This window comes from Centroberyx affinis, unplaced genomic scaffold (genome assembly GCF_046629955.1).
Source record: "Centroberyx affinis isolate AG114_WGS23_722 - 3 ecotype Tasmania unplaced genomic scaffold, CSIRO-AGI_Caff_v1 ptg004109l_1, whole genome shotgun sequence".
Taxonomy (NCBI): domain Eukaryota; kingdom Metazoa; phylum Chordata; class Actinopteri; order Beryciformes; family Berycidae; genus Centroberyx; species Centroberyx affinis.
In genome coordinates this window covers 50,329-78,284 of record NW_027281887.1, presented here as the reverse complement: position 1 = coordinate 78,284, position 27,956 = coordinate 50,329, and the positions used below count along the sequence as shown (strand labels likewise).

At 43.4% G+C, this 27,956-nt stretch overlaps 1 protein-coding gene across 1 annotated transcript; it reads right to left on the bottom strand.

Moving 5' to 3' along the window:
* Nucleotides 1-22,273, bottom strand: LOC139663736 (23 kDa integral membrane protein-like). The gene is made up of 9 exons (XM_071542460.1): nt 22,214-22,273; nt 20,224-20,309; nt 12,182-12,290; nt 12,017-12,091; nt 8,054-8,149; nt 7,315-7,409; nt 5,797-5,872; nt 2,316-2,399; nt 1-123 (listed from the first exon to the last, which is right to left on the bottom strand). The coding sequence occupies exons 1-9, from the start codon at nt 22,271-22,273 to the stop codon at nt 1-3; spliced, it is 804 nt and encodes a 267-aa protein (XP_071398561.1).
* Between the last annotated feature and the right edge of the window lie 5,683 nt (nt 22,274-27,956).

Sequence of the window (27,956 nt, the reverse complement as noted above, 5' to 3'; positions counted from 1 at the left end):
TCAGGTTAGGGAGGGTTTAGGTTGATATTTAACTCTGTTGTAGTCATCGACAGTAGTTTCTACTGGCGGCGTTCTCCAGTACTCCTCCAGACCCAACACCAGGGACAGAGCGATGGCCGCCATCTGCAACACACACACACACACACACACACACACACACACACACACACACACACAACACACTGAGTCAGGAGAGAGAGAGAGACAGAAGAAGAGATAATGTGTGTGTGTGTGTAGTATATTAGTATTGTATGGTATGGTATAGTTTATTATTGTATGGTATTGTATGGTTTAGTATTGTATGGTATGGTATGGTTTGGTATGGTATGGTATGGTTTATTATTGTATGGTATTGTATGGTTTAGTATTGTATGGTATGGTATGGTTTGGTATGGTATGGTATGGTTTATTATTGTATGGTATTGTATGGTTTAGTATTGTATGGTATAGTTTAGTCTTGTATGGTATGGTTTAGTATGGTATGGTTTAGTATGGTATGGTATGGTATAGTTTGGTATGGTATGGTATGGTTTAGTATGTTATGGTATGGTTTAGTATGGTATTGTATGGTATGGTATGGTTTAGTATGGTATGGTATGGTTTAGTATGGTATGGTATGGTATGGTTTAGTATGGTATGGTATGGTTTAGTATGGTATTGTATGGTATGGTATGGTTTAGTATGGTATGGTATGGTTTAGTATGTTATGGTATGGTATAGTTTAGTCTTGTATGGTATGGTATGGTATGGTTTAGTATGGTATGTTATGGTTTAGTATGGTATGGTATGGTATGGTTTAGTATGGTATGGTATGGTTTAGTATGGTATGGTATGGTATGGTTTAGTATGGTATGGTATGGTATGGTATGGTTTAGTATGGTATGGTATGGTTTAGTATGGTATGGTATGGTATGGTTTAGTATGGTATGGTATGGTATGCTATGGTGTGATGCAGTTTGGTATCTGGAGAAATAATCTGACAGAGGGCTGAAGGTGCTCCACCTCCACCTCAGCACCTCAAGGTGCAACTCAAAGCGCTTTTGTGATCATAGTAGTAGCAGAAGTGACAGTAGAACATCTTCATCCTCCACCTCAGCACCCCAAGGTGCAACATGGGACTTCAGGTTGTTTGTGTCAGCTGCTATCAGACTGTACAAAGTCTCCAGTCTCAGTGAATTAGGGAGAAGCTGATGCTGGGTTCCTCGGCTTTGGACAAATTCTAGTTAAGAGAGCGTTCAATTTAAAAAGTACCATGCACATTGTCATTCTGTACATAGGGTTCCACTATACTGTAATGCACATACCCAAATCATGTCTGTCCGTATTATATCTATTTTTAATACATATTTTATATATGTATGCTACTGCTGCTACTACTACTACAACTACTACTGCTACTACGACGCATACTACTACTGCTACCACTTCTATCACTACTACTAGTTCTACTGCAACTACTACCACTACCTAGTGCATGTAGAAACACCAAGTCAAAGGGACTGTTGCTAGGACAGCAAGCACACTTAAATTTTCTTCAGAAAATGTAGCCTTTTCTAGTTCATGTTAAAATATTAGAAAACGCACCAACATGTTGCGGCCCCACCCGGCCGGTGGGGCCACAAAGGTCCAGCGTTTTTCATGTTGATTTCAGGTTGATCATCGAGCTTTGGCACAATGTGCTCTTGGGTTAGGGTTAGGGTTAGCCATGTAACCACATGTGTAAAAACATGTTTTTTTCATTTGCCTATTGGTAGCAGTCTAGATCTGGCTTGGGTTCGGTTTACACCAGGTATGACTAGGATTAGTGTTAGACCAGTGGCCAGTTGCATAAAGATAGACCTGGTCTTAGACTTAAATGTGACCTTAAGTCAAACTTGCTATTCCTACTACTTCTTGATCTTCTAGATCTCTAATGGGTTGTTTCTGTCTCTGAAGACTCTCTCTTCTTCATGCTATTTCCAAAACCCAAAGATTTGCCATCTTTCATGAAATAGCTTCAGTATTTAAACTTCCCACTCTGACAGTTAGGCCGACCCGTTGCCATAACAACAAAATTCTTAACTCAAGATTAGCCGGGGGGGAGGGGATAACTTTCCTACCTCAAAATAAGTCATAATATTTAGGTAACAGACAGTCTTAATTAGCCTAGTCCAACCTGAGAATCTAAGACCAGTCTCAGGCTTAGACTAGTCTTAAACTAGCTTTATGCAACTGGCCCCATGATGGGCCTGATTCTAAATTCTAGTGGAAATGCTGGCCTTGGCGACAACCCTAACTCTAGCCTAACCCAGCAGTGTGTGTGTGTTGAAGCGTACCATCACAGTGGCGAAGGCTGATATGACTCCTATACTGACTTTGATGAGGAAGCTCATGTGTCTCTTCAGGATTGGACCGCAGGGCTGCCAAGGACAAAAGTCAAAAGTCAATATTCTACTGAGTTAATAAACCATATATTTTAGATCTTCTATTGATCTATACATTTTTCTTATACCCTCCACAGTGAGGTCAGAGGTCATGTCAGCTACAGAACAGACCAGCTGGTTTTTTCAAGGACAGTTCAGAAGGGTGGATGCTTGAACTTGGGTCTCCCTACTTACTATTCCACCTTGCTGCCCAAATCAATATTCAGTTAATTAACCCGATAAACACGGATCGGCCGCCCGCAGCCTAATTTGCATCATGCTGGTGAGATGGCTCTAAAATCGAAACCATAATAGCTAGCATCATAATTATTTTTGCATCTGAAAGCTTCAGTCTTCACTGCAAGCCCAAACACACAAGTTTTTTTCACTGTCTAAACAAACTGCGTAAAATTGTAAAGTTGTACGTCGCAGATCGGGTATGTTCTAGAGATCTAATGTTGTATCTACTTCTGTATATGTCATTGATGACATCATCACGTTGAGCCACGCCCGTGTCGCGCTTTGATGATGTCATTGTGCGACGTTCGAGATTCTCAAAACACAGAAGTCCAACAGCAAGAAGAAGAAGAAGTCCACATGAAGAAGTCCAACAGCAAGAAGAAGAAGAAGAAGTCCACATGAAGAAGTCCAACAGCAAGAAGAAGAAGAAGAAGTCCACATGAAGAAGTCCAACAGCAAGAAGAAGAAGAAGAAGTCCACATGAAGAAGTCCAACAGCAAGAAGAAGAAGAAGAAGTCCACATGAAGAAGTCCAACAGCAGGCAGCCGGCTGTTCAGAGCGTCATGTTTGACCCACGAGAAAATCTGAGCTTTCAGAGGAGGCAGAGAGGAGGCGCAGAGGAGGCAGAGAGGAGGTGGAGAGGAGGCAGAGAGGAGACAGAGAGGAGGCAGAGAGGAGGTGGAGAGGAGGCAGAGAGGAGACAGAGAGGAGGCAGAGAGGAGGTGGAGAGGAGACAGAGAGGAGGTGGAGAGGAGACAGAGAGGAGGCGGAGAGGAGGCAGAGAGGAGGTGGAGAGGAGACAGAGAGGAGGTGGAGAGGAGACAGAGGAGGAGGTGGAGAGGAGGCGGAGAGGAGGCACAGAGGAGACAGAGAGGAGGCGGAGAGGAGGTGGAGAGGAGATGGAGAGGAGACAGAGAGGAGGTGGCGAGGAGACAGAGAGGAGGTGGAGAGGAGACAGAGAGGAGGTGGAGAGGAGACAGAGAGGAGGTGGAGAGGAGGTGGAGAGGAGGCGCAGAGGAGATGGAGAGGAGACAGAGAGGAGGTGGAGAGGAGACAGAGAGGAGGTGGAGAGGAGACAGAGAGGAGGCGGAGAGAGGACAGAGAGGAGTCGCAGAGGAGACAGAGAGGAGGCGGAGAGGAGGCGGAGAGAAGACAGAGGAGTCGCAGAGGAGACAGAGAGGAGGCAGAGAGGAGGCGCAGAGGAGACAGAGAGGAGGCGGAGAGGAGACAGAGAGGAGGTGCAGAGGAGACAGAGAGGAGGTGGAGAGGAGACAGAGGAGGAGGTGGAGAGGAGGCGGAGAGGAGGCACAGAGGAGACAGAGAGGAGGCGGAGAGGAGGTGGAGAGGAGATGGAGAGGAGACAGAGAGGAGGTGGCGAGGAGACAGAGAGGAGGTGGAGAGGAGACAGAGAGGAGGTGGAGAGTAGGTGGAGAGGAGGCGCAGAGGAGATGGAGAGGAGACAGAGAGGAGGTGGAGAGGAGACAGAGAGGAGGCGGAGAGAGGACAGAGAGGAGTCGCAGAGGAGACAGAGAGGAGGTGGAGAGGAGGCGGAGAGAAGACAGAGAGGAGTCGCAGAGGAGACAGAGAGGAGGCAGAGAGGAGGCGCAGAGGAGACAGAGAGGAGGTGGAGAGGAGACAGAGAGGAGGTGCAGAGGAGACAGAGAGGAGGCAGAGAGGAGACAGAGAGGAGAGGAGGTGGAGATGAGGTGGAGAGGAGGTGGAGAGGAGACAGAGAGGAGATGGAGAGGAGGTGGAGAGGAGACAGAGAGGAGATGGAGGTGGAGAGGAGGCGGAGAGGAGGTGGAGAGGAGGCGGAGAGGAGGTGGCGAGGAGACAGAGAGGAGGTGGAGAGGAGACAGAGAGGAGGTGGAGAGTAGGTGGAGAGGAGGCGCAGAGGAGATGGAGAGGAGACAGAGAGGAGGTGGAGAGGAGACAGAGAGGAGGCGGAGAGAGGACAGAGAGGAGTCGCAGAGGAGACAGAGAGGAGGTGGAGAGGAGGCGGAGAGAAGACAGAGAGGAGTCGCAGAGGAGACAGAGAGGAGGCAGAGAGGAGGCGCAGAGGAGACAGAGAGGAGGTGGAGAGGAGACAGAGAGGAGGTGCAGAGGAGACAGAGAGGAGGCAGAGAGGAGACAGAGAGGAGAGGAGGTGGAGATGAGGTGGAGAGGAGGTGGAGAGGAGACAGAGAGGAGATGGAGAGGAGGTGGAGAGGAGACAGAGAGGAGATGGAGGTGGAGAGGAGGCGGAGAGGAGGTGGAGAGGAGGCGGAGAGGAGGTGGAGGTGGAGAGGAGGCGGAGAGGAGGTGGAGGTGGAGAGGAGGTGGAGAGGAGGCGGAGAGGAGGTGGAGGTGGAGAGGAGGCAGAGAGGAGGTGGAGGTGGAGAGGGAGAGGAGGTGGAGAGGAGGCAGAGAGGAGGTGGAGAGGAGGTGGAGAGGAGGAGGAGGTGGAGAGGAGGTGGAGAGGAGGAGGAGGTGGAGAGGAGGTGGAGAGGAGGAGGAGGTGGAGAGGAGGTGGAGGTGGAGAGGAGGCGGAGAGGAGGTGGAGGTGGAGAGGAGGCGGAGAGGAGGTGGAGAGGAGGCAGAGAGGAGGTGGAGGTGGAGAGGAGGTGGAGGCAGAGAGGAGGTGGAGGCGGAGAGGAGGTGGAGGTGGAGAGGAGGCGGAGAGGAGGTGGAGAGGAGGCAGAGAGGAGGTGGAGGTGGAGAGGAGGTGGAGAGGAGGTGGAGAGGAGGCGGAGCAGGTAGCTGTCTTCCAGACATCGGTTCTCCTCCTCCTCGGGTCGGAGGACCAGCAGCAAACAAAACAAAACCACCTTTGCATCTCAGATGTAAAGTGTGATAAATATGTTTGGTGTGTTTATTTAGCAAAATTTGGTGGAAAAAAACATGTCTGATTTTTTTAATTTTTTAATTTATGACACAATTTAAATAATTTTTCCAGTTATTATGGTTTATTGTCTACATTGTTAACATTTGAAGAAAAAAAATGACATCACAGTAAGCAAAAGTACCAGTGTAAGCTCAGGACCATTTCTATTGCAGAGTATATTAATACAGCTGCACCCTGTAAGTGACGGAAAACAAATATTCAGGAGGGTTTATCAATAATAAAAACATGTGCAGTGATCAGTAAGCTGTGGAAGCCTGCTGGTCTGGTTACCTTGGAGTGAACCCAGATCTGAGGATCAGTGCCCAGCACACAGGGAGTCTCTGAGGAGGAGTTATCAGGCTGGGAGCTGAGAGGAGAAGAGAAGAAGGGAAGGAGCGTCTTTGGGACATAATCCAGACCAGAATCTGAAAAACTTTAACCGACGACAGTAAATTAGTCTCAGTGACATGAGTTCAGAGACATTAAAGGAACACTTCACCATTTTTTAACCATATCTCCATATATCGGTCCTCACTAACACATGCTATGAGACGGCATCATGTCTGTCTACTCACTCTGTGTCTCGGAGACAAAATTCATCGGCGGAGATTTCCAACTCACCAGAAACTACAACCGCTCTCGGTTTGTTGTCGTGCGCGCTTCCAGCTCTCTAAGTTATCTGTTTGCCAGTCTGCCTGTTTGCCAGCAGCCTTACGCCTGTTCTCCCTGTCTCCAGGAACGTCTGTTTGCCTGTTTGCCTCGTCTGTTTGCCAAGCCCCACCTGCCAGCTCTCACCCTGGGAATCACCTCCACCTTGCTGCCCACCCCTCGGACTTCCCTCCCCAAGACCCCAGCTCTAACAGCCAGTCATCTTCTCATCGTCACCGCTAGCAGAAAATAAAGACTTGACCTTACCTGCTTGTCCTTGTCTGCATTTGGGTTCAGCCTTGATTCGTGTCAAGTAGTTCTAACTTAGTAGTACAGTACATTCTGACACACAGTACATGGACAGTACATGCACTATACATATTGCATACTATTTAGTCTGGTTCCAGTTCTAGTCCAGGTTCTAGTTCTGGTTCTAGGCCAGGTTGCAGGGCTAAAAGCATCTTCTTTGGACATAATTACATTAACTAACTACAGAGGAAACTGTGACAAGGGGCCCTATTTAACGATCTGTAGCACATGGTCTAAAGCGCATGGTGCAGGTGCATTTAGGGCGTGAAGTCCACGACGCATAATCTGGGTGCAAAGTAAGGCGCACAGTGCAAAGGGGTTGTGCTAAGTCCCTTAATCATAGGTGTGTTTGGGCATAACATGAACTCAACCAATCAGAGTGTCGTCTCCCATTCCCTTTAAGAGCCAGGTGCGCTTGCACCTTGGCGCATTGCTATTTAAATGGTGGATCACTGAGCTTCTGCAGCCAAGCAAAGACCAACAGACCTAATGTAGCCTATAGGGAAAAACACCACAGCCTACCTTAAAACTTCATCTTTGGAAAAAAACATTGCAACGAAATCATCATCTGTGTATATTTAATATATTGAAGAAATGGCTACGCCTCCGTTTCCACGTATATATTGTATTTTAGAAATTCAGAATTTCTAAAATACAATATATACGGGGGATAGACCAGGTTTTTGTTGGTCAATGGCGTAAGCTCCAACAAACCTCATTTCAGACCAACACACCCATGGGTGCAAAGACGGGCGCAAGTACATTTGCTATTTAAACAACGTGGGCGCTGGGCTGAAAATGACAGCTGTGTTGGTCGGAAACTGAAATGACAGATAGAGCCAAGAGTCTCACCTGGAGGAGGGGAGAGGGGAGGGGGGGGGGCAGAAACAGGAGGCTGGAAGCTGCTCCTCCCAGTCTGCAAAGCTCCTCAGACCACAGCAGGCATCCTGACAGACAGACAGGCAGACAGACAGGAGACAGACAGTCAGACAGACAGGAGACAGACAGTCAGACAGACAGACAGACAGGAGACAGCCAGACAGACAGACAGTCAGACAGACAGACAGACAGACAGACAGACAGACAGACAGACAGACAGACAGACAGACAGTCAGACAGACAGACAGACAGACAGACAGACAGACAGACAGTCAGACAGACAGACTAAGCTATATGGGTTGGTGGATCCAAATAACTGTACAGGTCTATGATTCATACATTTCATTTCATCGGTTACATATTCATACTTCTATAGTGTAGAGAACACACTGACACACATGGTGCAGGACAACAGACTAACAGACTAACATAACAGTACAGTACAGACTGACACACAGTAGACTATACATATCAGTCTGCAGATAGACTCTATACATATAGACTCTATACATCATATAGACTCTAGTCTGCAGATAGACAGTAGATTATATATGTCAGATTATGTGTAAACTATACATTTACTCTATATCATTTAAATATACACATGAGCCATTAGATATTGAGGCCATGTCCGGATTGTCTGGATTCATTTCCTGTGTGTACATGACTAATAGGCTGATCAGTGAGAATCAGATTATCAGGGATTGATTACCGATGCCTGGAGTTTATTGAGTTCTGTCTGGAACTGAGGCTCTGCTCTGTAGAGGGGCGTGACATTCAAAAACATCTCCTCCAGAGCACTATCCATCTAAACAGTAGATTTAGCAGAGGTGAATGGAATAGAATAGAATAGAATAGAGGAAGGGATAGTATAGTGTCAAGAAGAAAAGGGAAGAGTAGATTAGAGGAGGGGAGAGGAGACGACAGTAGAGTGGAAATGATTAAAGAGAGAGAGAGACAGACAGAGAGAGAGGCAGAGAGAGAGAAAGAGACAGACAGACAGAGAGACAGACAGAGAGAGAGAGAGAGACAGAGACAGACAGAGAGAGAGAGAGAGAGAGAGAGACAGAGACAAAGATCCTTTATTTAAAACAAGTTGCAGTTTACTGATAAGTAATTTCTAATAGTTAAAATCAATCCTTTATCTGTTTTTTAGCATCCTGATAAGAAAACATTAACATTACATTAAGTCATTCAGTATAAGTGGCTTTACATTAAGTGACTTACATTAAGCCATTTGGCAGCAGCAGTCAAACAGAAGGCATCATCTAAGCCTTCAGTAGGAACTTTTACATTCTACTGTGTCCTTATTGTTATTTAGCCCATTGTCTGTTTTCTTGGTGGAGCATACATCCTTGCACAGGGTGTGGGGGGTGTGGGGGGTCGGGGGTGGAGAGGGCGGTTTGTATTTGTATTTGTATTTGTACGTGTCCATGTGTACCTGTCATTTTGTTTTAATTTGTTGTATTGTAGATGTATTTGTGCTTCAAGGACCCCCTTGAAAACCAGATGATTCATCTCAATGGGTTTATCCTTCAGTTAAGTTAAATAATAACTTTGTTTTTATCTGCTAACATAAATAGCCTTTGTTGTCAATTCGAAAAGTTGACATTTGTAAGTTTTTGACTATAGCCTACTATACCTCATCACCTATAAAGCCCTCCACAACCTGGCTCCCCTGTCTGACTGACTCCTTTTGTGTGGTTTTCCTCGTTCTCGTATCTCGCGTACGCGCAAACAAACTTTTCAACAGATCGTTTGGCTTCCGGAGACTTGCATCATGCCGGACGAGCATGGAGCCATTTTAGGGTTATTTTCCGTAATTTTTTTCAAGTCAAGTCAAGTTTAATTTTTGGGTGAACTATTCCTTTAATCAATGAGAGAGAGAGAGACAGAGAGACAGAGGGGAGAGAGAGAGAGAGAGAGAGAGAGAGAGAGAGGGAGACATGAGCAGACACTCTTAACATGAGCTCCTGAAAAAACACATTTTTGATTCCAAAATGGGACAGACTATTAAATAACCAAAACACAGTGACTTTTAAAAACGTAAGAGACTTGTTATTCTTCAAAAGTTAACTCCAAGAGTAGGGAAAACAAGAAAAACAAAGTTGAAGACTACCATACCAACTACTAACCCTGGACTACTACAAAAGCTAACCAAGAAGAGCTAACTTGCAAACCTGGACTAATTTCGACTAAAGTGAGCAATATTGACAACAAAACTACAATAACTGCATCTTTAAAGAACCCTACACAGAGGTAGGCTGTGAAGAAAACAAAATATTTTTTGAAAATCCCTTAGAAATCAGTTATTTTGAGCCAAGCTAAAGCTAAAGCTAGCCGTTACATTCTGGTTGCTATGGAAACCATGCTGCACAGAGCAGAGAGGTGAAGAGCGCACACGCCAAGAAGTACAAGGAGAAACTTCTCAAAGACAACCCTGATGTACTCTTTACCGACTTCATCTATCTCAACAATAAGAAGATAAAAACAATTTGATCTTCCACACTGCACAGATATCTACATGGAAATCTGCTGTCTGTAACCAATACACACTCACAGTTAAAGAAGGCATCGGTCGAGGTGGAAGAATCACGAGGCCCTCGATACAGACAAGCCAGTGTTAACTGTCTCCTATCACACCAAAGGAACTGTGCTGCTGCAGGGCAATGAGACTAAAGCCTGAAATCTTTTGACTTTTCCCTTGCTCAAAGCACAAGTGGAGAAAGAGAGGGACTGTGCCCCTGAAGCCTGTTCAGACTCTGAGGACAATAGTGATATCCGCCGAGGATGTGCTTCCTTACCTAATGTGCACCTTGCACATCATCCTGGGATCAGCCTGCACGACATGTATGATGGACTCCACCTGCATGATATGGGTGTGCGGACTCTTGCGAAGACCCTTAAAGATGCCCTGGGCCGCAACCCCTACACACCCAGCAATCTACCATCTGCAGGAAATCACCGCCCGCCACCCCCATACACCCCCATACACCCCTTTCCCACCTGGAAGACCCAACGACAATGCCGAGGCCCCTTCATTCCCGCGCCGCCGCACCCCCCCCATCAACTCCCCGTCCAAACACAGCTTCACACTTCCCAGCACCAAACCATAGGCAAGGTAAAGGTAAACCTCCAGTCACAAAACGCCCCACACAGCAAAGGCCTGAGAGCTTCGCTGCAGCTGTGGCCCGACCTGCTTGTACTGCCACACCTACACCCAGCCCCCCCGCACCCAGTGAACTAGGGGAAATAAAAGAGATGCTGCACACGCTGTGCACCAGGCTACTGCTGGGCCGATAAGAGACCAAAAAACAAGTCAAGTTACTTTTAACTGTTAATCTCTGATGTTAAACTTAGAATTATTTGAACTGATGCAAGGATCTAATAATAACAATAAACCTACTACTACTAATAATAAATAATCAATATAGATATATTACTATATAAATTCATTAATGTCAAATTATTATTATTATTATTTTTTTAGTCTGTTCCATTAAGTTTTTCATTTCTTATGTTGCTGATAGAATTTTCTGTCGAGATAGGAAATAGCGTTTCTTCTTCTGTTCCTCTTAAGTATGGTGTCCCTCAAGGATCAATCCTGGGCCCATTACTTTTCTCCATCTATATGCTTCCTCTCGGCAATATCATCTGCAAATACAATATTATGCAGATGATACACAGTTATATATTCCCCTAAATCCTAGTGATTCGACCAGCATCAATATCCTTAAAAATTGCCTTTCCGATATTAAGGGCTGGATGTCTCAAAATTTCCTCCAACTCAATGACAGCAAATCAGAAATCATTATATTTGGGCCTCAAAGCTCAATCAACCTAATTCAGTGTAAACTTAGTAGCTGGTCAGCCAATATTAAACCTTTCGCTAGGAACCTGGGTGTGATTTTTGGTTCTGACCTCTGTTTCGAGGAACAAGTCAAAAGTGTGGTACAGTCCTGTTTCCTTCAGTTGAGGAACATATCAAAGATAAGGTCCTTTTTGTCCGTTGCTGACCTTGAGAAGGTTATCCATGCCTTCATTACATCTCGCTTAGACTACTGTAACTCTCTCTATTCCTGTCTAAGCCAAAAGTCCCTTTCTCGCCTGCAATTAGTGCAAAATGCAGCTGCAAGGCTTTTAACTAAGAGTAAAAGGCGGGACCATGTAACCCCCATTTTAGCTTCTCTTCACTGGCTTCCTATTAGTTTTAGAATTGATTTTAAGATTTTGGCGAAAAATTGGCGAAAAACGTACAGAGTTCTTCACCCAAAGAAGAGGAGTTCGGCAGGGTTGCAGCATGAGTCCAACATTATTTAACATTTATATTAATGAACTAGCGGTGCAGCTGGAACAATCTGCAGCCCCTGGACTCAGTCTACAAGATAAGGAAATCAAATTCCTGCTCTATGCAGACAACCCAGTGCTGCTGTCACCCACTGCACAGGGCCTAAAGCAGCACCTGGACCTGCTGGAGAACTACTGCCAGACCTGGGCCCTGGCAGTAAATGAGTGCTATCAGTGCACATTTGCTTTGGCAATATTGTTACACAACTGTCATGCCAATAAAGCTTATTGAATTGAATTGAATTGAATTGAATTGAATTGAATTGAGAGAGAGAGAGAGAGAGAGAGAGAGAGAGAGAGAGAGAGAGAGAGAGAGAGAGACAGTTACCTGAGCTTGAACCTGAACCAGCGGTGAGGCGACGACCATCAGAGCCACAAATTCCACAAACATCAGAGCAGAAAACTGGAGAGCAAATGACAGGTTAGCACTGCATCGCCGTGTGTGTGTGTGTGTGTGTGTGTGTGTGTGTGTGTGTGTGTGTATGTGTCTCACCACCAGCAGTAGAGGTTTGATGTCTGTAGTTGCAGCACAGATTCCCAGAACAGACAGAACCACTGTGACCGGACCAAACACCCTGAGAACCAACAAACCATGACTGCTGCTCCACTGGTCAAACTGGGAGAGAGAGAGAGAGACAGAGAGAGAGAGAGAGAGAGAGAGAGACAGACAGAGAGAGAGAGAGAGAGAGAGAGACAGACAGAGAGAGAGAGAGAGAGAGAGAGAAGCAAAGGGCTGATACAATCGAGTGTAATCGAGCAATCGAGTGCAGATTCACAGAACTCCTGAGGCCGCTGTTTAAAGAACGGACCACAGAAAGAACCACAGAAGTGCAAATACTGCAAACTGCATCTTCATCTCGGTATGTAAAACGCAGGATTATTCAACTACCAGTGTGTCAAAGGAGTACACTGACAGCTGACGGACGTAGTGTGTGTGTACCGCTAGCGAAATCTGCTGCTAGCTAGCACCGGCTTGTTTATAGCCAAAGTAGCTAGCTAGTGCTCCAAGACTTTCGCCGGGTCGTATCTCTCCAAGAATCCGGACTTCTCTTGCCTGTGTCAGTCGTGGTCTGCCACTTGAGAGACTGACATCCTCCTCCCTCACAATAATCGGATTGTATCTGGATCAGACACAATGCCCTGTGAAGACTGCCAGCTGCTCCAGAAGGCGAACAGAAGCATAACTAACCTCAAGGACATCCATAGACTCTCGGATGAGCTGAAAAAGAAAGATGGTCTCTTGTCCAGCTTCATTAACACCGCCTCTACTCAGGCTAAAAAGATATCAGCGATGAACTCGGCTATATCCGACACCATTCTGTGGGATCCAGTAACCCGTCCGCGACCCTCCTCCTGCTCGACTCCCAATCACCCGGCTACCTGGACCGAGGTAGTGGTCAGGGGCCGCAAGAAGAAGAATGGTCACCAGGCAGTCTCACCACTTCCCCTCAATCTTTCAAATCCCTTCGCGATTTTACAGAGCGAAGCACCGATGCATCCAGCGGATCCCTCCGTGGATGCAGCCATCGCCCCACGCTCTGCTGCTGGCCAAGGCAGGAGAGCAGCAGCAAAGACCCCCCCACAGAACAGAGCCGGCAACAATGACAACAGAAATTACATTGTTTAAGTCAGACCAGCATGTAAGGAGGAGCTGGGCGGAGGCGGGTTGCAAGCAGCTTGCAGAGGAAGCAGCAAGGGTAGGCAGACTGAAGCAGCTTTAAATAAGGCGCCATGTATGAGATTTGCCAATTGCATGCATAGGAGGGAATCAGCTGAGCGATCAGCTGATGTGGGCTGGCTCGAGATGCAATTGAATGCATAAGGGCTGGCTTTGAGATCAGCTGCTGTCAGCTGATGTAAGCTGGGTTTGTGTGCTGAGCTTGACTTCGTGGCCTGCCTGAACTAACGCTATGCTCAAATTGTTTTCACCTAGCAGTTAGCTGTTCTTACAGATCAGCTCCTGGATACAAACACAGTCAGCCAGAAGAGCTTTCCTCTCAGTTAAAATCTAGATTTGGTAAAACATACATCACAATAAAAATGTGGCTTAAAATTTGAAAATCTGTACTAATCTCAATTTTATTATGTGGAAGTGAGGTGTGGGGACCCATATCAGACTTATAGGGTTTCTACGGGAACCATAGACCATATATAGACATAGATCCTCTGTTTCCACAGGAACACACAACTATTAAACATAAATATAGGCTTTGTAATCATAAGATTTCCTGCTGTCCTTAAATATGTTTATGAAAGCATGACTTAAAATAACATAAATAAACATTTTTATTACAGGACCAATGCTCAATTGAAAAATAAACTGATAAATGTTTTTTAATTGTGAATGTTTAATGTACTTTCTTCAGTCAGTGCAGAAGAAATAAGTAGTCTAAAACAAAAATATAATTACAAATAGTAATAAATATAATACCAAATGCATATTTTAGTCTTCTCAGAGCAAGACTGGATCTCTCTCCTGAGTACTACTGCACTCACAGAACTGAGATCCAATAATGATGGAAAAATAAATCAGTTTAAATAATGATGTCACATGGTCATGGTAATGAAGCCCCTAAAATGATCTCCTCAGCTAAGACTTTGTATTTAGCGTTATACAGTAGTTTCAGCTGTAACGCTTCAGTTGAGTCCATCGTTACCATGGCAACCGTTCGCTGCACGTTGCGCAGAGGTTCGGCAGAGATCGCTGTTATTTTGAAACATCAACACAACAAAAAAACTCACAACTCCCCTTGCAATTTCACACACACTTCAGTTCTTAAGGAGGGTGATAACCACATTCTATGACCAAACTCTGAAACCCTGAAACCCTGAAAAATTCAGGTAGTGATACTGAATTTGAGAGCGGATTCGGTTAGTTCGAGGAGTGTGAACTAGAACGGGACCGGACAGCTGGTTGTTGTGTGATGTTAAAGGTCCCATATTATGCTCTTTTTAGCTGTTTCTCAGTGGTCTTTAAAATAAGGTTATGAATTTTGTTGCAAAAAAACACACAAATCCAGGCTCTATGGGGCCTCTCCATCCTCTCTGTTTCTCCCCTCATTAACTATGCGCTGTTCTGAGTGGGCGGCGATGCTCTGATAATGAGGCGCTGCTCTGATTGGCTGCCTGATCGGCTGGGCGGGGGGGGACCAACATGGCAGCTGTTTGTAGAAGAAAACTCTGTGACAGAACATGTAAAACCTACATTTTTGAGGCGGAATCTGTCAACCGAACAAGAGGAGGCAGCTGCCAAGGTTTTACAGACACGGTTACAGCAGGATGTCTCTGACTGGTAGGTTGAAATTTCACTGTTTTCCTACTTTCTCACCGTGTGTGTGTATGTGGTTGCGTCGGCTAACGTTATGTAGTCTTTCTGGATAGCCATAGCAGACAAATTTGTATCCCATAAAAACGATATCTAACGTTACCTGCCGGAGTGTCTCCCACGGTAACTGTACCGTATGGTTTGTTTGATTCGTTTTTAGCCTGACATTCACCGGTGCCGGTGGTTTGAGGCTGTCTAGTAAGCTCGTCAACACAGTAGGTGTCGGTAGCTTTTAGCTGGCTACTTGGATAGCTGCTGTAATGTTCCATGAAGTGTCTTCCAATTGCTGTTGTACTGGCTAGCGATAGGAAACAAATCCACACCAGACATTATGTAGTTGTTACATTCAATTACATCAAATTGATGTGAAGACGCAAAAGAAGAACTCATCTGCAGTGGATACAAATATTGTCAGACACCGGCAAACATATGGTTATGTCCCATGCTATCTACCATTTGGACATGGTCGTAATTTATGCCAGTGTTATTCAGCTACAGCTCAACAGTTTTAGAACTGTAGCCGAAATCTACAAAAACTGCATCTCACGGAGGCCTGCTGGTCATTCCCCCTGTACATAACATCTTACCTCTTTTAGAGTTGACACCTTTGTTTGTCCTGTTTGTAAAGTACTCATATCTACTCTAAATTGTCTGTGCTAATAAACATATAATATAGATAAACGTAATTGTCAGTGTAATGTTCGTATAAAGCTTGCAAAATTCAATAACAGTTACCCTTTCTCATTCCTTAGGTTACCAGAAGAATGAATCAGCTTCAGGATCCACCTACATGCATGTTGATCATCCTGGTCTGGAGCCTGTATGTTTGAATGTGTTCTCACTACAGAATGCAATGAACATTTATAAAGAAGACTATGGGCCCTTACAGCTTAGAGGTAGAGAGCAGTAAGTTTCTTTTATGCATTCTGTGCATGAATGGATTTGAACATGTGACTTTGGATAATATTTTACATGACAATACATTTGAGTAAAATAACTGTGTGTTGTTATACTTAATTACACATCCATGTAGAAAAAACTTTAGCACACCTAAAAGTCTTTTAGTGACAGGGGTATAGGACAAAAGTTACTGAAAAAGTAATATAATCCCAACACACTGTTCAGTCATTGAAATGTAATAAAGCACCATGTAAGTATAGACACTGGCCCTCATTTATCAATCTAACGTAGAAACCAGCGCAGATCCGAGCGCAGAAATCATCTTAGGACAGGGTTCACGTGTGATTCATGAAACGTTCGTATCTCGCCAGTCACAGGGTAAGAATGATCGGGCGTTGATAAATGTGGAGGCTGAAAACAATCGTCATTTAAATATCACGCCCCTAAATATTCTCCGTTTAGAGGCCTCGCCCCCAGAGTTTACGACATGGAGAGGCGTAATACGTCCAAGAAGAGAAACTTCTCCGACCTCGAAATAGAAACTCTAACGTCCCAAGTCCAATTGACCCAATTAGTTCTATTTGGCCTGAAAAGTCATCAAAGGAAGTCGGAAAAATGCAGAATGGAAAGAAATCACTGCTGCGGTCAACAGCGATCAACAATCAAACTCCAGCTGAGGTTTGAATATTTAATTTATACATCTGTGATATTTATAGCCTATATATATAATAGTAGCCTAATATAAAGCTTGTATCGCAATTCTTTACATTTAGGTGAAGAAAAAATGGTCAGACCTCAAACAAGTAGGCTATCTCAAAATGAAAGAGAAATTAATCTTAATTAATCACCAGAAAACTGTTAACACCGTTAATTGCAAACAATATGAAAATACCTATTTATGTTAGGGATAGGCTATATGACACATAGTCGATGTAGGCCTTTACAAAATAGAATATTTTGCCATAGGCTACATATTTTTAAGTGATGAATATGTGGCTGCATATGCTTAGATGCCAGTCAGAATACTATATGGTCTAATAACAATTCTCCGACTCAGCCAGATTTACTCTGCTGCACCGCAAGTCCACACTGACTCCAAAACTTGCGAACACGAGTTGAGACTTGACGTGAGATTTGATCGTAGCCTCCGCTCACGTCCAAATTGATAAATGCCGAGCTTTGCGTGGAAATGACCGTACGCCCAGTTTTCTGTCGTACGTTCGTTTCATAAATGAGGGCCACTGTGTGTGGGATTATATACGTTTTTCCCTTTACACATCCATGTAAATTAAATGTGAAACCAATAAGTAACTACAGCACTGACTGTTCATACAGAATACAATAATTTTATTTTAGAAAAGGCATTAAAAATGCACATGTAGAAACATAACACACTGCTTATGCAGGGCCATAATGGGCTGCTGTTATGTTACAAAATCTACATCTGTGAGTGTACACAGGGTGTATCAATCACAAAAATGATTTATAATTTGATGTTTTTAGTTATCTCTTATGTATTCGTGGAAAACACCCAACTACAACCTGACCTCATGCCAGATAACCAAAACAACAAAAGAAGAGACTAAGTATTCAAATGAAATATATTGACAGTATGTGTACCCGCTTCTCAGTGTCTAGCCTACAGATCCTTTGTCAGCTAGTGCTGGGGCTTTCTAGGTCACAGGGTCAGAGTATTGATACCAGTGTGTGTGTGTGGTGCAAATGCTGTGAGCTCCATGATGCTGCCAGCTGTGTCGGGTTCAGACTGCCTCTTGACTGAACTGAGACACGTGGCTGCAATGACGTCCTCCTTGGCTGGCCTGTCAGACTGGGTGCACGGGTCTTCTGGGACGGGGATCTTCAAAACCTGGCCCACATGAGGTGCAGGGTCCTGAAAAACTTGATCAAAGATGAGGTCCATCAACTCATCAACGTAATCTGTGGAGTAGAAACACAGAAGTCATCAGTTGTTCCATTACAAAAGAATATACATTTTTGTAACGACTGTCTGAGATGTGCTGGCCCCATAGCAGGAAATAGCAATGTTTAATGCAACCAATTATCTCAAATATTTTTTAGGATATTGCATCATGAGTAATATCTACACCTTACAATATACTGCAATCCAGTAACATTACCACAAACTACAGCCTCAATAATTACCATGTAGTTGGTTCTAAACACAGTCTCAAGAAAAATAGGACATTACAACCTCGAGAAAGGTAGCATTTATTGTAGTCTCGTTGTTCAGGTTTTCTAGTTATTTTTTGCCAGAACCCCAGCTGATTACAAGACTAGAATTACCAGACTAGGTGCAAAGACAGAACGTGAAATATTACATCTCATCAGCCAGTAACTCCCTTCCATTCATTTGGCGTTAGAAGTGAAATGTGCGGCTGTCTAGTAAGGAGATGTGTCCGCAAAGTGAGCCAGAGGAACTAACCTTAGCTAACACTAACGCTAACACTAGATTAGCACGCCGCTAACGGCACTAGCCCCTAGCCTGAATCATAGTAGCTTTGTCCTTTCCGGACCTGGTTAACTAGACGATTGCTAACTGTTGTTGTCGTTGTGGCCAACAGGCTTCCTCGTAGTCACAGGCCTGCATCAAACTCCGTCCCTTCGGGACTGGAGCTAAATCGCTACCCGATGCTAATCGGACTGAAACACCATCAACTTCCGTATTCATTTGTCATTCTCAAGCTACGTTAGCGGACACATCTCTCCACACAAGGCAACTGATTTAGCAACAAAGCACCATAGACTGTGTTAAAAAAACAAACATGAAAACAATGTCGCAAACAAGCAAATGGAACATAACTTTACACACGTTAGCAAACCTCACATGTTGTCAAGCCCAGCTGACTGCACCCAACTGTAAATATCATCACAAAGTGGCGACACTTACCGATTGCACATTTGCTGTTGGGTCACATTCAGTTGGGATAAATCCATCTTCCATCTTCCAGGAGCAGTGTTGATATAAATCCTGCTTTGTATTGACACTCGTTTACGAAGCGGTCCGAGGTAAAGCGGTTAGCACAAACATGCAAATTTGGACTAAGTTTACTGTAGTCAGAACGTTATTGTAAAAAAAATCTTTTTATCTTCCGATGCTGAGAGGCAGTGTAGAGCTCTGTGTTCAGCCTTGAAGCCAAGAAAGGAACACTTAGCATGTTTTGCTCTTGCTTTTGACATCTGCTAAGCTGTAGCAGCGAAGGAAAACAATGGCGGCCGACAGCCCACAGAGAGCAGAGGGGAGTGGGAGTGGTTATCCACCTTGGAGGTCGGCGTATGCAAATCGCTCCCTTGTGACGTCACAAGGGGAGCCAAATCAAAACGGCTCGTTTTCTGGCCTGTGTTCCCAGGAAGGAGGCTAGGGCAACAATGCAGAGGTATTCACTTCTCACATTCTGGGGGTTGTTAGGTTGAAGGATGACTAAAGTATATGTGTATGGGCAAGGAAAAACGTGTTTTTCATAATATGGGACCTTTAAGGCTCAACACTCGTTATGTTGCGTAACATTATCATCCTTAATTTGAAAGAGACGGAGGTAAGTGTTGTGAGACATTCTCAATTTTTCTATCCAGTCTGTTTCCTCAACATTGCGGTTGTTCCAGTTCTGCGGCCTTCGGCTCAAATGTTGCAGTTAAAAGTATCAAGTTCCTGCGATGGAAAAAGAGAATATGATGCTGCTGTCAGTGGCGGTTTGTTAAGATCTGATGGATAAACTGACGCCTCTGGTTACTGGTGTTACTGGTGTCAAACTGAAAATACAGGCGAAGGTAGCCGCCATATTGGTCTGAAGTAAACGTTACTATGGTTACAGACATTATTTCCAGCCATCGTGAGATCGGAGGAGTGGTGGAGTGACTCCTGATACCCTACAGACACAGTCTAGTCATTTTACTTCAGTCTGCTCCAGTGTGTACCAGACATGCACAGTCACTCAATTCTGTTGTCACTACCAGATTCTGGTAGTGTGAACATTTAGTGACATTCAGTTATAAAAGCAGCCGGACAGACAGAGGTGAGTAGACGGCTAAATAGCCGGCTGCCGGTGCTTGGGGAACCCCCTGGTATACACATATATATATATATATATATATATACATACATATACATATATATATATATATATATATATATATATATATATATATATATATACATATATATATATATATATAATATATATATAATAGTATATTGTAATTACTATATTGCTATACACTGTCATGTCCACTGCACTAAACATGGTCTTCTACTGGGAGCTGCAGGGTTCGGGTTAGATAGGACACACACACACACACACACACACTGTGTTACCTCAGCAGGTTGTCTGTTGCCATAGCCGGAGGAAAACCCGACTCCCATCATCAGAACTCCAAACACCTGGACAACAGACAGGAGATCAGATCAGGAGACTTTAAAGGTAAGTAATGTAGGTGTGATTTAGAATAATTACATTATTTATTTTAAATATTGTTATTATTATTATTATTATTATTGTTGTTATTATTATTGTTATTATTATTATTATTATTATCATTATTATTTTATTGTCCCAAACCAAACTACATTCTCCAGAGTGCACATATTTTGATAATTCATCCTCATCTGTCAGAAAACTTCAGATCAGATCAGAGAGTTTCTGTAACACAAGCAAAGAATGGAAGACAGAAAGTTTGAAAATAATATAAAGAGAACAAATTATCATATTTGACTGTGTTCATGCTTCCTCATGGCTTCACAGTTTCCTCAAGTCTCTACAAACTGTGAGTCTGAATGTTAACTGCAGTAAATGACAGTAAATTAGAGTTTGTATAACGGCCAGAGAAAGAAACATTCCTCTGAAACAACAGTTCCCCAGAGAAAAACATTCCCATCAACTGTAAACCACATAGTGGGTCTAAATCACATACTTCAAACTGATAACGTTACATTCATAATGCTTCTGCATCATGAAAACCTTGTTTCCATCATGAGTTTTACTAAATACTCCCAATGGAGAAGAACGCAGTACTCTTTAATTTACCGTTTAATTCAGTATTTATAAAAAGTAAAAAGAAGTCTAAGCAAAGCAGGGAATACAGCAACACATGAGAAAAGGTGGTCAAGAGAAATTAATACAATTTTATTGTCTGTGAAATTGAGTTGTAAGAAGTGATTTTTGTTAATTTAGCGGCCTGAACTCCAAAGTCAGAACCGACCGCCTCTTCTTGTTTTTCATCTAGACTTTGGAAAAGCCGTTAAGATCCTGCTTGAGGACTTTGTGGAGCGATGTGGCTCATATGGGGTTTAAAGACCCTCAGACTAAATTCAATTAAAAACAAAGCGCATGGTCATTATTGAAATAAGACATAGAGATAAAGATATAAGATGGAAGATAAAAGGTTTTCATTTGCTGGTAGCAATAAACTGGTGACACCTTGGAGACTTTCAGTCAGCTGGGAGTGAAACAACATACAGAAACAAAACGCATGCGTTTCATTCCAAAATGAAATCTACTTGAAGAATGTGAAGCATGAAAGTAAAACCGCAAGGAGAGCAATGTGATACGACCGATCGATCGGACAGATCAATATGCCGAGTCTGAAAAATTTAACTTTTAACGATTTAACTTTGACTGTTGAAAGCAGCGGCTCAAGCACAGTGATGCTGAATTCATATTTTGTGTTTTTGTTGAATGAAGCCACAAACAAGAACAGAAGAACCATCTCCAGTGTCTTTCTCAGTTCATTGATGAATTACTATTTGCCACCTGGATCCTTTTACTGACAAAAATGATATACAATGTTTTTAAATATTGAACTAAAATACAGAACACCAGGAAACATGTATCTCAAAATGTATATATAGCATTTTGGAATGAAATCCTTTTAATTACTGATTATAGATGAAATCATTACATCACCTGTGATCTGTCCTCCTAAACTGTTTCTGGTGTATTAAGATTTAACCAGAACAACACAGTGTGTTATAAACTGTTGTAATATGTAATAACAGATAACAGAACACAGTGTTATAAACTGTTGTAATATGTAATAACAGATAACAGAACACAGTGTTATAAACTGTTGTAATATGTAATAACAGATAACTGAACAGTGTGTTATAAACTGTTGTAATATGTAATAACAGATAACAGAACAGTGTGTTATAAACTGTTGTAATATGTAATAACAGATAACAGAACAGTGTGTTATAAACTGTTGTAATATGTAATAACAGATAACAGAACAGTGTGTTATAAACTGTTGTAATATGTAATAACAGATGTGTGTCTGTCATCTTACCAGCAGCAGCACAGTGAAGCTGATGGACAATCCTCGCATGTAGCTCCTGCACTTCGCCATGACTTTGACTGATCAGGAGCTCACTCCCATACACTGGACTAGACTAGAATAGACTAGACTAGAATAGAATAGAATAGAATAGAATAGAGTAGAGTAGAGTAGAGTAGAGTAGAGTAGAGTAGAGTAGAGTAGAGCAGAGCAGAGTAGAAGAGTAAAGAACAGTGTCTCTGTGTCTCTCCGTCCCTCCAGACTGACCAGATGTGATTCACGTTGTTTAAAGATGATCTCAGTCTGTTTGGGCTGCAGACGAGAACATGACCAAGTTAGGAAGATCAGACTGGAATACCAAGAACAGACCAGAGCCAGGGAGGGAGGGATGAAGAAGAGAGAGAGGGGGGGGGGGGAGGGAGAGAGAGAGAGAGAGAGAGGGGGGAGGGATGAAGAAGAGAGAGAGAGAGAGAGAGGGGGGAGAGAAAGAGAGGGGGAGAGGGAGAGAGAGGGATGAAGAAGAGAGGGGAGGGGGGGGGGAGAGAGGGAGGGAGGGATGAAGAAGAGAGGGAGGGAGATAAAGGGAGTGAGAGAGGGATGAAGAAAAGAGATAGAGAGGGAGGGATGAAGAAGAGAGAGGGAGAAGAGAGTGAGGAAGAGGAGAGGGAGGCAGGGAAAACAGGGAAAGGTGAGGAGAGAAAGACAGGAATGGTGGGAGAGACTGGAGAGGAGAGGGAGAAATGGATGGATGGAGAGAAGAGTAAGAAAAAAGGACAGGGGCAGATGATAGAGAGATCAGGGAAAAGGGAATAAAAAAGGAGAGATGAGAGAAGAAGATTGAAAGGAGTGGGAAGGAGAGAGGCAAGGAAGATGAAGAAGGATGGAGGGATGGAGAAAAAGAGGGAGGGAGGGGAGATGTGTGGAGGGAAGAAGGAAAGGATGGATGGAAAGAGGAAAAGAAAAAGGAGAGATGAGTGCAAGAGTGGAGAGGAGAGGAAAGAGGGAGGACAGAATGAAATGAGAAGGGAGGGATAAGAGGGAGGATGAGAGAAGTGAGGGATAGATGAGAGGATGGAGGGAAGATAAATGGAGAAACGGAAAAGAAAGAAGAGGGTAGAAATAGGAAAAGTAGAAACAAAAGAGTAGAATAGATAGAAGAGACGAGAGAAGAAGAGAAATTAGAAGAAAGAATAGAAAGATACCAGAGAAAAAGAAGAATGAGAGGGATGGAGAGAAGATGTAAAAGGAAGAATAAAAAATAGAATTGAACAGAATGAGAAATAAGTAGAGTAGAACATTATAGCTGAACAGAATAAAATAGAATCCAAAAGAATAGAATGAGAAGAGAAGAACAACAGAAAATAGAGCAGAACAGAATAGAACAAGAATTACAACAACCACAGAAGTAAATAGAATAGAAGAGAAGAGAGGAGAATTGAGTAGAGGGTAGAAGACACTAGTTTGAAGACTCAAATGGGGGAAAAACAATATAAGAGAACAAAATAGAATAGAAAAGAAAAAAACAGAATAGATTTGAATAGAACAGAATAGATTTGAATAGAACAGATGGGAACGTTGTCTGTGTAAACACCGATCTGCTATAATTAACCACAGCTCCCTGTTGACTTTAAAGACTTAAAATAACATTCTCTCTCCCTCTCTAACACACACCAACACACACACCAACACACACACACTCTCTCTCTCCTTTAGCTGGGTCACTCACCCTTTCTCTCAGTTCAATTCAACACATGGTTTACTGGCAGGAAGGTTGAGAACAAAGTTGAGAGTAAATACTTTATGTGTGTGTGTGTGTGTGTGTGCGTGTGTGTGTGTGTGTGTGAGAGAGAGAGAATTTTTTTGAATAATACTGTAAAACCGACTGTATAAACCTTCAGCTTACAAATCAAATCACAAACTGGTTCATAAATCGGGATGAGCAGCATTTTGTTTACAAGCAACACCACAAGAACATCAGTGATTCAAACCAGAGAAAAAAAGCGAATCAGAAAAGGTACCGTAACAAAAGGTACCGTAACAAAAGTGTAGTGTAGGCTCATGAATAAAACGCCGGACTCTTAACAAGTGCCGTTTACTTCAACAGGCTAACAGCAAAGCAAAACATATTCTCAGTAGCGGCATAGCATCGTACATTCAGTAGTAGCCATCTTGAATCTGTCTATACAAAGCATCTCAACTAGTACCTACTTTACAACAGTGCTGCCTAGTGGCAGAAAGTAGCACTAATATAAATGACGGAACACAACAAAAAGGTACTGTAACAAAATTAACTGTAACAAAACGCACTGTAACAAAATTAACTAACAAAATTAACTGTAACAAAATGTACTTTAACAAAATGCACTGTAACAAAACATACTGTTACAAAACGTACTGTAACAAAATGTACTTTAACAAAATGCACTGTAACAAAACATACTGTTACAAAATGTACTGTAACAAAACATACTGTTACAAAATGTACTGTAACAAAACATACTGTTACAAAATGAACTGTAACAAAACATGCTGTAACAACGTACTGTAACAAAATGAACTGTAACAAAACATGCTGTAACAACGTACTGTAACAAAATGAACTGTAACAAAACGCACTGAAACAAAACGTACTGTAACAAAATGTACTGTAACAAAATGAACTGTAACAAAACGCACTGTAACAAAACGTACTGTAACAAAATGTACTGTAACAAAATGAACTGTAACAAAACGCACTGAAACAAAACGTACTGTAACAAAATGTACTGTAACAAAACATGCTGTTACATATTGTTGTAAAAATCAAAAAGTTCAAATCAAATCAAATCCTTCACCAGCCCCTCACACACCTGTACAGGCTCCATCCTGTAGCAGGCTGCTCCACCTGAGGCTCCATCCTGTAGCAGGCTGCTCCACCTGAGGCTCCATCCTGTAGCAGACTGCTCCACCTTGAGGCTCCATCCTGTAGCAGGCTGCTCCACCTGAGGCTCCATCCTGTAGCAGACTGCTCCACCTTGAGGCTCCATCCTGTAGCAGACTGCTCCACCTTGAGGCGAACCTTCGCCAGCCCCTCACACACCTGTACAGGCTCGACGCAGCCAACACCTTGCGTCTCGTTTTTTCGTGTTAGCCAGATGGCTAGTTTTGCAGAACGAGATATAAAACTCATGAGTGTGTGGACACTCTTCTTTCTGGCTGAATATTTTGGACCAAACACAAAAGTCTCAAAAGAAAAACCCTCCCCAGACCCAAAAACCAGCCCTTTAACAAATCAAATAATCTAGGATACTCAATAAATAAATGTGCTAAAGTCTCAGACTGGCAACAAAAAAGACAGGCCTCCCTGTGACAAGGATCCAGGTGTGCTTTGTGTCTGTTTGTGGCTATCGCTGCATGTACTATCCTCCACTGGAGGTCAGCTGCCCGTTTTTCAATGGGCAGCTTGTACAGAGACCGCCAGCAGCCTTTCAGGGATTTATCTGGGCCAAACAACTCAGTCCACCTCAACGCTTTCATGCCTTCCAATGAATGTAAGTGTCTTACCTTTACCCACGTGTAGTAAGCTGCCTTTTTCCCCACGGTCTCAAACTCCCCCAGCTGTAGGGTTGTGAAGGAGAGGAAACGGTACTGTCCAACATTAGGGGCAACAGTCAAGGCTGGGAAAGCATACTCACCATTGTCTTCCCATTGACCAAAAGGAGCACAGTTCTCAACAAAAGCTTTCAGGGCCTCTGGTAGGGATTCTGGATAACAGCCTTGAAGACCTGATGTTCGCTGTTTGTCCCAGGACCTCAACGGATGTCTGTGTGCTCTTCAGTAGATGTTCTTTTTTTATCTTAACACATCCTGCCTCTGTCAGGGAAGATCTTAAGCTAGCTGATGACAGAGTCTTTGCTACAATGAAGCTGTTATGAAACAGTGGCTCTTCAAAAATCCACAGTCCAGGAGAAGCAGCAGGATCCCTAGTAGCTTTCAGGATTTCATGTGTGAGCCCACTGAGGTCGGTTTCTTCCCACTTCAGCAAAAACATTTGAAGTAACCCAAGCGACCAGCGTTTTTAAAAATTGTTTTAACTGTGTCCACCCACCTCAAGCCACACAAAACAGTCTTTGCGCTGTGTTAAGCCTGAAAGCTTTTATCCGAGAGGGAATGTCTATAAGGCCCTGTCCTCCCTCCTCCACTGGCAGGTATAAGGTAGGGGCACATATCCAGTGTTGTCCTGACCAAAAAAAATTCACTATGGTCCACTGGACTTCCTCCATTAGGCCCCTTGGTGGAGGTAAGACGACAAGTCTACGCCACAGCGTCGAGGCGACCGAGTTGTTAGCAACCAGAACCCGTCCCCAATATGACAACTCCCCTATAAACAACCTTCTCCATCACACACCCCCAGTTCTGTTTCTGGAAATCTTCTGTGCTGAATAGATCCCTAAAACTTTCAGCCCTCTCGTTCCCCACTGAAGACCTGCAGTCAGACTGGCACACTAAGGTTGGGGTTAGGGTTAGACTAACCCTCCCTCCACTGCCCCATCTGTAAAGCCTCACACTTTGCCCAGTTTACTTTAGCTGATGAGGCCTTTTCGTGTAGTCTAATGTCCTTAATGGCCTGTACGTCTCTCTGATCCCTGATAAAGATGTTAACATCATCTGCATATGCTGATACTAGGGGTTCAATGGCAAGACTGTAAAGTTGCCCAGAAATCGGACAACCTTGCCTTATCCCCCTCAATATAGGGATACAGAGAGACAGAGAGAGAGAGAGGGATTCTTCGATACTCTCCACACAGAGATCAGCCATTTCCAGGCCCAAGGAAACGTGCTGCTGTGTGGAGACCTAAATGCAAGGACCGGATGCAAACCTGACTTTGTTAACCAACAAGGCAACAACCATGTATTTGGTCAGACCCCTTTGTGCCTCACACCAACCATCACCAACCGCAACAGTCTTGACTGTGAAATAAATCAAAGTGGCAGGGAGGTAGTGCATCTTTGCCGGGCCTTAAGCCTGTACATTCTTAACGGTAGGGTCAGAGGTCAGAGGGGACTCTATGGGGAGGTTCACATATTCTTCAGCTCTTGGGTCTAGCGTAGTAGACTATGCTCTCACTGACATGGACCTCTCCGCTATCAGTGCATTCACTGTCAGGCAACAGTCTCCTCTCTCAGACCACAACCAAATAAACATATACTTAAAAATCTCAAATCAAGTCAAACCCCCCAAATTAGAGCCCAGTAAGTTATACAGCCTGCCCCAGACATACAGATGGGCTCAAGACAGTGGAGAAAAATTCTTCATGAGCCTATATTCTCCACCTGACCTTCAAATTATATATAATGAAACCCTGAAAAGATATAAATCCACAATTAGGAAGAAAAAACTAAATTACAACAACAAACGATTGGAGGAAATTGAAAATGCCTTAAATCAAAATCAATTTTGGGAAATGTGGAATAGCTTGGGCACCACAAAACCGCAAGCATCACCGATTCAAGATGCTGACATCTGGATAAATCATTTTGAAAATCTCTATAAAGATGTCCCACTAAATAAAATGAGTCAATATCTCATCAAAGAAAAACTAAAAATATTAGAATCAACAATTAAAAACAACCAAAACCCACTGGACTTCCCAATTACACGGGAAGAATTGGCCAAAAATATTAAATGCCTCCAAACAAAAAAAGCCTGCGGACCAGACAGAATTAGAAATGAAATGCTCAACTCCTGAACTGCAAGATGTGGTGCTAAAGCTAT

Bases quoted from the DNA above. Each gene is read 5' to 3' on its own strand.
- LOC139663736 (XM_071542460.1), bottom strand. From the start codon at position 22,273: ATGGCGAAGTGCAGGAGCTACATGCGAGGATTGTCCATCAGCTTCACT. The intron at 2,400-5,796 runs GTAACCAGACCA...TGTCCTTGGCAG, and splicing joins AGATCTGGGTTCACTCCAAG to CCCTGCGGTCCAATCCTGAA. The intron at 124-2,315 runs GTACGCTTCAAC...TGTGTGTTGCAG, and splicing joins CAGCCTTCGCCACTGTGATG to ATGGCGGCCATCGCTCTGTC.